Raw genomic sequence first — 12,010 nt, forward strand, 5'->3', positions numbered from 1 at the left:
AGACAGATTGATAATGGGCCGGCCTGAAGCTCGATGGGTCAGTTCAACTCAACCCCCTGTTTTATATGGGCCAAATGGGTTAGGGCCAAAAAAGCTCGAGTGCATTTTTAACTGGTTTTTTGAGGCTCGGCCCAACCCAAAATGTAGGCTAATACATCGACCCATTAGCCCAGTTCATTTTTAACAGCTCTTTTTTTTTTTGTGGTGTTACAATGCTACATTGTAACAAGCAAAAAGAAAAGAAAAAAAACAAAAAACTAACTAGCTAGATTGTCTCTTAGAAGGAGAGATTCTAAGCCAGTTGGAGGACGAGTCTAGTGAGCTGAGCAAGCGGAATATGAAGACTCTTTTGTCATAAAGTCAGCATAAATGTTTCACTCCCTCAAAATATGAACTAAATTTACAGTCCCATTATGTAAGGCATCCGAGATTTCCAGTAACACATATCCATACACATGCTAACTTGCATTTTTCAAGTTATGAATAAGGTTCACCGCTTTTAAACAATCATTCTCACAAATGATGCTTGTATATCCAAGATCATAATAAGTAGCAATCCCAAGTTGAATAGCACGAAGTTCCGCCATGAGTGCATCACCGCCATTTTCAAAGTAAGTGAACCCTGCTATGCAGCTACCATCATGGCCACTAACAACTCCACCAGCTCCTAGGCGAGATCTGTCTTCAAGAAATCTGCCATCCACATTAATTTTGTTGAGACCCTCAGGAGGTGGTTTCCAACGCGGTAAAATTCGATTCATAGATGTATCAGAGCCTGGAGGTTGGCAAAAAGTAACGAGTTCGTCATGTAACGTCCGAGTCTTTCTCACCACTTCTTGAATCTGCCAGGAATGTTCTTCAAAGATACTATTATTTCTCCAACACCAGGCCTGCCATAAACCTGCAAGAAACAAGAGCGACCTAGTACCACAAGCCATTTGTTTGACCCAACCTGCGGCATCTGTTAGGGAGAAGAAATTCACGTGTCCTCCCATCCTTAAGCGAAGCCAAAGTTCCTTGGAATGAGGACAATCGCGTAAGCACCGTAAAGGATCTTCAATAGGATGAGCAACAAGTGCAGCCTGGTGTATCTGTCATGTTGCAGTAGTGCCGACGAGCATTTATTGGAAGAGCGTTGTGTGAACAAAGCCAAATAAAATGTTGTATCTTTGCAGAAACTTTGAGCCGCCAAATCCATCTCATATCACAGTTAGGATCCCAACCTCTTTGCTCTTGGAGAAGCCAAAAGTAACCACTTGAACAAGTATAAGTCCCACGTTGTGTATGTTGTCAGGTCCACTCATCATTTTTGACAGCTCTAATTACATTTTGTTTAAGATACTGCAATTCTCTTAAATTTATCGTCAAGTCAACGTACATTTAAAAATTGATATATCCATGATTTAAAATTGATTTTTTCTTGCGAATCAATCTTATGGTAAAAGTAGATTTTTTTTAAAGAAGTAAAAGAAGAATTTATATAGCCTGTGCTTTCAAAAATAAAATAAAAATCTTCTAAAAAAAATGTAAATTATTTGGCTCTAAACTTCTTTTTAATTAAAATCAATTCTATAAATCAATTATTTTTTGAATAAATTCTATAAATCAATAAGAAAAAACCAATGGTCAAAGATAAAAATAAATAATAAAAACCAATGAGTTATTTTTTCTTTTTTACATATTCTCTTGTGTTCTAGCAATTTTCTTGTAGAGAAAGAAGGCATCTGCGTGAATCGATTGTTCCTGCGCAACGCAACCACTACAATGCCACACAATTAACAGTTCAATTAGTCCATTTTTGGTGCCGATCGGGTCGAACCGACCGTTATTTCAATCTCCGGCGAGTTCTATCACAGATCGGAAATGCAAATGTCAAGAACAAAATGCGGTGGTTGTTCACAACGAATCACCCAACTCCACCAACTCTTCCTCCGCCACCCTTTCACTTCCGCACCCCCTCCTCCACTTCACCACTCTTCAAAATTACTACCCACACCCCACCCTAAATCCATCCTCTCTTCCTTCCTCCATTCACCCCCAATTTTCCACCCTCCCAGTCGTATCGGCGTTTTCAGATTCTTCTCTTCTTCAAAGCCACCACTGAACCTCGGTTTCAAGGCCAAGAAGGTTCTGGAGAAACCTACGGCCGCGGTGACCTCTGCTTTCACGCGGTACCGTGAGGCCATGGTTTTGCAACTTGAGGCTTTCTTCAAAAGGAATAACCTTTTTCTGTTTGGTGCTGCTGGGGTTGTTCTTTGTGCTATTCTTTGGAGGATTATGTTTGGTATTGCTAATACTTTCGTTGTTCTTTCTGAAGGCATGGCTAAGTATGGTTTCTTATCCCTTTCTGCTGCCATTGTTGCTTTTACTGTAAGTTCCTTTCCTTCATTTCCAATTTGGATAATTGGATGCAAAATTTTATGTGCATTAGGCTGTACACTAGTTCTGATTATTGATTATGATCCTGTTTGGATAAACAGCATAATAATGATGCTATTTACTAGTTCTGATTATAGATTATGACCCTGTTTGGATAAACAACTTAATTAAGCACCTGTAGCATAATGTATAAGCTATTTCTACAGCAAAAGGTAAAATTGTTTTCATAATCTATCATAGAGAGTACGGAAATGAGCTGAAATGAGCTCATGGGCATGTCATGAGCCGTTTTCATAAGCTCTGTCAAATAGTCTCACAAGTGTTTATGTTAGTAGATTAGTTCAAATAAGACAATCCAAACCGTCTTTATGACTGTTTATGTGATATAATATCTAGCTGAATAATGTTTTTTTAGATTGGGATGGAAGTTGTAAATTTTTCTTTCGAGTTATATGCAGATTGTTATTATTAGTGAGTTCTGCATTGATATATGGATTGTTGTCTAATTATTTTATTTTAACATCTTTTAAGGGTTTGTATATCCGCTCAAGGCACACAATCAACCCCGATAAAGTTTATAGAATGGCCATGACAAGACTTAACACATCTGCTCAAATTCTTGAAGTTATGGGTGCCCCCCTTACAGGAACTGATTTAAGAGCCTATGTGATGTCAGGGGGCGGCCTTACGTTAAAGAAAATCAAGCCAAGTCTTAGAAGCAAACGTTGTTTTCTCATTTTCCCCATAAAAGGTTCTGAGAGAAAGGGTCTAGTCAATGTTGAAGTCAAGAAAAAACAGGGCAAGGTAAATCAAGTCCCCTCTTGTTTATATAATTAATCGCCTGATAGAATTTATTTGTCTTAAACTGAAATTTGTAGTATCTTAAATTCTGCTTCAGTGTCATCTTTCCATTCTGCGTCAAATTCTACTAATATTGTAAACTAAAGTACATCTTGTTTTATCTATGTCATGATATTTGTTAGCTAGCCCAAAGTTTGGTTTCTTGGAAGCATTCATATCTGGTGAATGGTTGTTCCAACTTCATCCGTATGATATGCCTTTCCAGAATTATGTCCTCCTAATTCTTAAAATAACAACATCAGATTGTGTTTAGTCTAGGAATAGTTGTGGGTAATAAACTTCATAACCCTAGATATAGTAAGCATTGAAATGGGAATAGTGGTGAATAATAAGCCTACTAACTCAAGATATATGTATGTAAGTTTCCAAATGGAAACATACTTAATATTATGCTCTGTCCATGATATGATGCTTGCACAAGTTACCTTTGGACTGGAAACATGGACACCGAATGCCCAAGCCTACAAGGCCCTGTGCTGAAGTTCACATTTTTATTTTAGATATCTGGGGGAGCAAACTCTTCACCATATGTTCATTGAGGCTTTTGGAACCATGTTACGATCCAACTATTGCTGGTTGGGAGCACAATGATTTATATCTTATAATTTTGTTTAGCAACATTTCCCTGACATATATGACGAGGCAATGTTATAAATCTCGGACCGGACAATGACTTGGTAAGGGTACTATGTCAATGGATCGTTGGTCGAACTAGTGAGTCACATGAACCCCATTTATTCATACAATAAAGTTCCTCGCTTATAAAAAAAAATCATATAATTTAACACCACACTTCAAAAATTCACACTGTGCTTCAGTAGATGTTCATAATTTATTTTAACTTCATTGTTCTATTATAGAACATTACTTGTAATTATTATTAATTAAGAGAATATTTAACCACTTAAAAAAATTAATAATTATTAGTAAATTTTGTAATTTCATTGGAATAATTTATAATTTTGTTTGCAATTGTATAAAGACATTGCAAACTTGTACAAATATTACAAAATTTTAAACTGGTCTAGTCACCAAAAAATCCACCGAGTCAAACCAGTTTTCACTGGTTCACAAGTATTTTCGACCCGTACAGTGACTCAGATCAGTTATGTAACTGGTTTTCCGGTCGGTCCGGGCTGATTTTAATAATACTGCTGAAGGATTGAACTACTTGGATTTGTTGATTCCGTTTAAATTACTCATTCATTTTCCTTGTTTGTTAAGGAATATCCTTGTCCAATAAATTGAGGTAGAGGAAGATTAAAGATAGCTGTTGGCAACATTATTATGTGCAATTTAGAGTTAAATGGTATGTTGTTTGGATAAACTAATGAAAGTGAGTAAAAGTAGTTAGGGTAGTTGGTTAATTAGAGGGAAGCCATGTATGGAGAAAGAAGGATAGCAAATATAATTCTGTACATTTGATATTGTGAATGAAAGGAGAACCCTTTGAAAAGACTGCTATTCTTCCTTTTATTTTAGTTTTTCAATAATACACTTCCTGTTCTTTTGATTGTTTATGTTTTCCTTCCATCTCAATTATCTGGTTCCTAGATATGACATTGAACTGATTTTGAGAAGGGAATTCTTGGGTTGTTTTATCTAAATAGCTGATCCCACCTTTTGGGTTGTTTTTGTAGGAATAGGCTTTGGTGGTAATTATTATTAAGGAGGATTCCTTTGTTAGGCTTCTCATTAAGGAACAATTATGTGTGCAGTTTTTATTATGTGACAGTTCTGTGTGTTTTATGAATTGCAATAAGTAGGAAGTTATAGAAAAGGGAGGGAAGTTGGCTAATTTGGAATAATGATAGGGAAGGAGAGATCCAAGACTCTGAAATTCTTGGAGGGACGTTTACTTACCAATTCTTGTCATTCTAAGCTTTCCATATTGTACTTGTGTGGATTGTTAACATAAATAAATTTAGTTTTCTGCTGTTCCAGTATTGTGGTAGGATTCTTACTCATAATTTTGTTTTTCCATAGATATCAGTTCTAACATCCTTATCCTCCATAATTCTGTTTTTCCATAGATATAAGTTAAAACATAGGAAAGAAATATATAATGCAAGAATAATTATTGTGTCAAATATTAGCAAAAATGATTCCCTAGAAGAAAAAGAAATGTACAATGCAGAGCGGAAATTCGTGCTTCAAGGTTTGCTTACTTAGCTTTTGCTGTTATCTTTATATGCAGTATGATATGAAGCTGCTAGCCGTTGATGTTCCCATGGCTTCTGGCCCAGACCAGCGTTTGTATCTGATTGGAAATGAAAAAGAGTACACGGTTGGTGGGGGACTGATATCTGATCTAAGAGACCCTGTGGTGAAAGCAATGGCCGCAACCAAAGAATTTGATGATCTTGATGAGATTGAGGATGAGGAGGATGCCGAAAGAGTGCGTCAGGAGGTTGAACGAAAGCATCGAGAAGAAGTTGAGAAGGTTGAAAATAGTGGTACCAAGCAATGATCATTGATGATGTTTCTCTTCCTGTTTCTTCTCTTGTTAATTACAGGCTTTGTTTTTTTTTAGAACACATTAATTTTGTACCAATTTGAGTTTTTGCCAAGGCTTGTAACACAAGTTTCTGAGTTTTTCTGAACCAAAACTGATAAAATAAAGATGACAGACATCGACATACATTGGTGCTGTCTTGTCCGGAGTGTATAATCCTTGTCTATGATGTTTTTAAGTAGCAAGCAATAATAATCATGGGCGAATGCCCAATGTCAAGGACTGATTGGATAAAGTCTTGTTTTTTGGTCAAATTAATTATTTTTTCTGTCGCTTATAAAATGAAAATTGTCAGCTAACTTGGTTTAATCATCTCACTTGCACACGTGTCTCATCATGAAATCAAAATTTTGAGAGGCCATCCTTTTCATGGAATATAGGCAAGAGGAAAACAACTCTATGTAACATATAATCACTAACAACGTGAACCTAATGTTCTATTTACAAAATCCAAATAGAGGAAGTGTTGATGATGGTTAATGTTGACATGATGAAATATATGTGACAGCCTACCTATATTATATGTCCATTAGCGATGACATTAGTGAGAAAGGGAGAAAGGTTTTCAAGTAGTTCTGTAACAGCCAACTACCTTCTTCGTGCTTATATGAATAACTCATTATAAGGCTGGCCCCATTATGGTTTAGTCTCTCTGACAAACTAGCCAATATGTGCCAATTTTAAGTGTTTCAGATTCTATTCAACACAACACTTGTTCATGACCTCGTCTTCTTATTCCTCTCTAGTCAAATCACAATAGCTGAATCAATCGGAAGTATCCGAGTTTAAATTTTAATTGGACCAATTCACAATTAGACTTTACTTGTCTCGATTGAACTTGGGATTATCGGGATTCATTTCTCCTAAAAACCAGAGGGTTAAGACAAAAAACCACTGGCTAACAGTTTGGAAGGTGACAACTAAGTAAACATCAAAATATTTAACCAATGGACTATGTGGTATGTGTTGAATATGTTGATAAATGATATTGATAGCTAGTTAACATAAATAGGTCTGCCTTGACATTTTAGCTAAACTAGTCTTTCATAAATAACAGACTATATATGGTCTACAAGATATGAATACAAGTCGGTGTACAGTGTGATTACAATGTTGCGCTGGCCTCTTGGTTTTAATCCTCATTGGGGGACCATTGTGATGAATTTTGATGTTGCATATGAAATCAACACACAATTATTGTCCTTTTTTGAATCTGTAATTGTAATTACTCACTCTTTCATGAAAGTTTCCGGCTCCATCATAACCACTATAACAGTTTTTCATGTAAGTTCTGACAGACCCATATATCACTCACTCGCCAAACAGTTATAGTTTTACTATAAAAGAGTTAAAGTTTCAGTCTTGTTGAGTGCAATAATCATGGGGTGACAATGGGTTGGTTTGGTTGGTCCCTCATTGACATGTCATCAAATTAATCCTCATTCATGCGCCTGTACTCTTGGTACTTCTTTTCCTACTATTAGATTAGATCCATGCACTGTTCTTTCCTTTTATGCCTGACTATTTTCAATAGCATGAGAGATGGACATTTATGCAGTGGTACCACTACCAGCTAGTTAGATAAAAGACTTTGATGTTAAACTCCTTCATTATTATTGCTGTCATTATAGTTAAGAATGATTCTTTTTTCTGTGTGAATAGTTGAGCCACCAACTCCAACGGTTCAGTAAAAGAAACTAGCCTTACTCTTAATGGTAATGTTTTTCAAGTCATACATACAAGTGTTCAATGCACTAAAGTTAAGTCCTACTGTCCTATGACACTTTATATGTGAAGATGGTAGATAATTGTGCTTTTTGAAACTTGCTTTATTCTTCACCACAATGATATCTCCTTGCTCTTTTTTGTGATGTGATGCTTCACTCTATGATGTGTTCTTGGTATTCCAAAGGTGAATTTCTTACCAAGGTAAATATCTCACTGCCATCACATTTTCAATTTGATTACTACTAGTCCCTAACTTGAACATTTACCTCTTTTGTTCACAGCTCTAAGTCACTATAATTAGTCTTGAATCCTGATCCCTATGAAGTTTTTATCTCTGTGTGCGCGCATTTATATGTCCTAGCCTTGTAACTTTAAATCTTTTTTTTGTTGCTTGCCTTCAATAGAATAAATAATCAACAAGTTGTCTTTGATGAAATGCTGGTTATATGATTGCTTTGTGTTGTTTAATGCAATATCCCTTTAATAACTATCCTTTGTTTGATTACTTGTCTAATAAATTTGGTTCATGAAATAGTTTTGAGTACTTCAAGATGACTTTTTCTGCAGTATTCACTGACCAGATATGTATGGTGGAAAAAAAATGAGAAATCAACACCAATGATTTATGTTGCTGATTTTTTTAAAATTATGAGAATACAGTCCACTTTTGTTAAAGAATGCTTTTTCTTTATAAAGTACAAAGGAGAATCAAACTTTAGCTTTTTCTTTTTTAGTTCTAATTTTCCTTGGATTCTCAATTATCACACCAACTTTTTTTTTCCTTCTCCCTTCTTGGCTGGCTGTTGCTGAAACATATAAGCACCAATATGTGAGATAATTTCTTTATTAACAATGAAAATTGAAAAGTGCACTTTAGTCCCCCATAATTTAAAGTTCACAGCTAGACCTTCGGCTTTTTTCTTTATCTTTTTAAATGGAAGAGTCAGCATAACACTTCAAGCATTGAAATAATGAAAATGCCTAAATTTATGCATCTGAATTAAGGAACTCCCTTTCCTTACTTCAAAATGTGCTCAACGGTAAGCTTGAATCAGACAGACTGTCTATTTTATTTTCTTTTTTGTTTCTTAGCAAAGCTGCAATAAGTGATGTCATCTGCATGAACAGCAACATTTTTTTTTTACTAAATTCAAATTTTCAGAGAAAAAGTTGGTTTACATGTCTGGTATCAATTCTGTAATATTTCTAAATTCATGGTATATTGTTTGTTCCTATCCCTTTCATCCTTAAACTTACAAAACCATCGCTTTCTGTTTAAAATTCTGTTTCACTTTAAAAATTGAAAAATATCACTGATCATAGTCTAGGACTCTAGGTCAGATTCATGCAATCATGCTTGGATCAAGTAGTTTTATATTTATCTGAATAAAAACTAGTTAACATAAACTTGTTAATGTTATACTTTCCTATCTGCATGAGTAATTGACAACTTGTTGTATCTTTCAAAACTAAACCAGGAAAGGATGAAGAGCAGTTAAGCTTATAACTTGGAATAATCAGTAGCCTTGATTTCTTACCAAACAAGACATGAAGTTGCAATTCCCTAATGTTTCTCTGGTTTTATTAATCTCCACACTGTCTCTCTTTGGCTTGATTATATCTGCTGCTGACTTGAACTCCGACCGACAAGCTCTATTGGAGTTTGCTTCTGCTGTTCCACATGCTCCAAGGCTCAACTGGAATGAATCTTCTTCAATCTGTACCTCATGGGTTGGTGTGACTTGCAACTCAAACCATACTCGCGTCGTAGGTATCCATCTTCCAGGAATTGGACTAACCGGTTCAATTCCGGAGAACACCATAGGAAAATTAGATGCTCTAAGAGTTCTCAGTCTTCATTCCAATGGTCTTGCAGGGAGTCTTCCTTCTAACATCCTTTCCATTCCTTCACTCCAATTTGTACACCTGCAGAAAAACAACTTCTCAGGTCTAATTCCTTCTTCTGTCTCTCCTAAACTAATTGCATTGGATATTTCCTTTAACTCCTTCTCTGGAAGCATACCATCTGCATTTCAGAACCTTAGAAGACTCACTTGGTTTTATCTCCAAAACAATTCTATATCTGGACCTATCCCTGACTTCAACCTTCCAAGTCTCAAATACTTGAATTTGAGCAATAATAAATTGAATGGATCAATTCCAAATTCTATCAAAGCATTCCCTTCTACTGCTTTTGTCGGAAACTCTCTCTTATGTGGTCCACCTCTTAATAATTGCTCTTCAATCCCCCCTTCTCCATCTCCTTCCCCTGCATCCTCACAAATCCAAAAAGCTACTGTCGCTCATAAGAAAAGCTTTAGCATAGCTGCTATACTTGCTTTAGTCATTGGAGGAATTGCATTCCTCTCGCTACTAGTTTTAGTGTTCTTTGTATGCTTCTTGAAGAAGAAAAACAATAAAAGAAGTGGCATACTTAAAGGAAAGGCTTCTTGTGCCGGAAAGGCTGAAGTTTCAAAGAGTTTTGGGAGTGGGGTGCAGGCTGCTGAAAAGAACAAGCTATTTTTCTTTGAAGGTTCATCTTATACCTTTGACCTTGAGGATTTACTAAAGGCCTCAGCTGAAGTTCTTGGAAAAGGGAGCTATGGTACAGCATACAAGGCTGTTTTGGAGGAGGGAGTGACAATGGTAGTTAAAAGGTTGAAGGAAGTTATGGTAGGAAAAAAGGAGTTTGAACAACAGTTGGATATTGTTGGGAGAATCGGACGCCATCCGAATGTTATGCCACTTCGAGCTTATTACTACTCCAAAGATGAGAAACTTTTGGTTTACAGTTACATGCCAGAAGGCAGCTTGTTTTTCTTGTTGCATGGTATGTTTTTCTAACTTTTAAGCTAGACGGCTCTCTTTTCAACTGTGTTGACAGTGACACATCAACATGCATGCATTCACCAATGTCATTCATAATGTATGCAACAATAAGACTTTTTGAATTGATTTATTTGAACTTATCTACTGGCGTAAGACTTGTGAAGCTTGTTTGAGAGAGCTTATGGAAACAGCATATGACATGTCCATAAGCCGTTTTCAGCTTATATTCTCATAAACTCTCTTAGATAGCTTATGAAAACAGCTTTTTGCCGATATAAAAATAATAGGAAATAATACGATCTTATGTTTATGCTATAAGCGCTTTATAAAGTTGTTTATCCAAACATGAACAATGTTATCTATGCCTAATTTTCCTTTAATATCACTCCAAACAATAGGAAACAAGGGTGCAGGAAGAACACCATTTGATTGGAATTCAAGAGTGAAGGTTGCACTTGGAGCAGCTAAAGGAATTGCTTTCATTCACACTGAAGGGGGTCAAAAATTTACACATGGAAACATCAAATCCACCAATGTACTAATAACAGAAGAATTTGATAGCTGCATTTCTGATGTTGGATTACCACCTCTGATGAATGCACCGGCAACCATGTCAAGAACCAATGGATATAGAGCTCCAGAAGTAACAGATTCCAAAAAGATCACACAGAAATCCGACGTATACAGCTTCGGCGTGTTGCTACTTGAAATGCTAACAGGAAAGGTTCCAATGAGATATCCTGGTTATGAGGATGTTCTTGATCTTCCAAGATGGGTTAAATCTGTTGTGAGAGAGGAATGGACAGCTGAAGTATTTGATGAAGAACTTCTTAGAGGACAATATGTTGAAGAGGAAATGGTGCAGATGCTTCAGATTGCACTTGCATGTGTGGCTAAAACACCAGATATGAGGCCTAGAATGGATGAAGCTGTTAGAATGATTGAGGAAATTAAACATCCTGAGTTTAAGAACAGAACATCCTCTGAGTCTGAATATTCTAATGTGCCAACACCATAAGTTAACTCACTCTTTTGCCTCTGTCAACAGATATCTTCAACCAATAAGCACATTTCTTTGTAATATAGTACTAATCTATGTATTCATGTTGGATGTAAAAGTTTTCATGTATCATTCTATTTGTTACCTTTTGAAGCTTTTTGCTAATTGTTGTTTAGTCAATGGAAATAATTCAAGTTTCATCATGTATTGCAGACCACAGAATCCTGTTGACTGATATTTCCCCCCCCTTCAATATCTGGAAATGAGTAATATCTGGAGCTTGAATACCACTTGCAAACGAATGGACAAATCTAAAGTCACAACTGCAATATAGTACTCTCTCGCTTTTCGAATAAAATATGATTTTGATTCAAAATATAAGTAAGTTTTTGTATATCTTCACTATATTGAATATAAATAGACAACATTTATAAAATACATACTACTATTAGTTAATTTAGATTTTTTCAACAACGCTTTTCTTCTCTTAGAACAAATTCTCATGCGGGTTCTGATAGAATCTGCTCCATCGAAATTGAGCAGCCTGCGTAATACTATGTATTTTTAATTTTTCTGCATTTTTTCCATGAAAAAATGTCCTAACATGCTGCTTAGTGCACAGGTTGGTTTTTGTCTGTACAAAAATACAAAAAATTGCTCAAATTTTGCCTAGAACAAGATTTTAGCACCATTTTGAG

At 35.8% G+C, this 12,010-nt stretch overlaps 2 protein-coding genes across 4 annotated transcripts; both read left to right on the forward strand.

Annotated features, from left to right (window-relative positions):
• The first annotated feature begins 1,707 nt into the window (after nt 1-1,707).
• Nucleotides 1,708-5,990, forward strand: LOC146941524 (uncharacterized). Its single transcript, XM_085755330.1, has 3 exons — nt 1,708-2,370; nt 2,911-3,183; nt 5,438-5,990. Exons 1-3 carry the CDS (start codon nt 1,864-1,866, stop codon nt 5,708-5,710), a joined length of 1,053 nt encoding a protein of 350 aa, XP_085611456.1. The 5' UTR covers nt 1,708-1,863; the 3' UTR covers nt 5,711-5,990.
• A 364-nt stretch (nt 5,991-6,354) lies between these two features.
• LOC146941525 (putative inactive receptor kinase At5g58300) lies at nt 6,355-11,515 on the forward strand. Of its 3 annotated transcripts, none has more exons than XM_085755328.1 (3): nt 6,355-7,684; nt 8,962-10,313; nt 10,711-11,515. In XM_085755328.1, the coding sequence occupies exons 2-3, from the start codon at nt 9,032-9,034 to the stop codon at nt 11,328-11,330; spliced, it is 1,902 nt and encodes a 633-aa protein (XP_085611454.1). In that variant the 5' UTR covers nt 6,355-7,684; nt 8,962-9,031; the 3' UTR covers nt 11,331-11,515. The 3 variants fall into 3 exon arrangements, with proteins under 3 accessions (XP_085611454.1, XP_085611455.1, XP_085611453.1); XM_085755329.1 differs by lacking the exon at nt 6,355-7,684 and adding an exon at nt 8,442-8,700; XM_085755327.1 differs by lacking the exon at nt 6,355-7,684 and adding an exon at nt 8,442-8,523.
• The last annotated feature ends 495 nt before the right edge of the window (nt 11,516-12,010 follow it).

This window comes from Medicago sativa, chromosome 3 (assembly GCF_051527215.1).
Source record: "Medicago sativa cultivar Bolivia chromosome 3, Bolivia_mono, whole genome shotgun sequence".
NCBI lineage: Eukaryota > Viridiplantae > Streptophyta > Magnoliopsida > Fabales > Fabaceae > Medicago > Medicago sativa.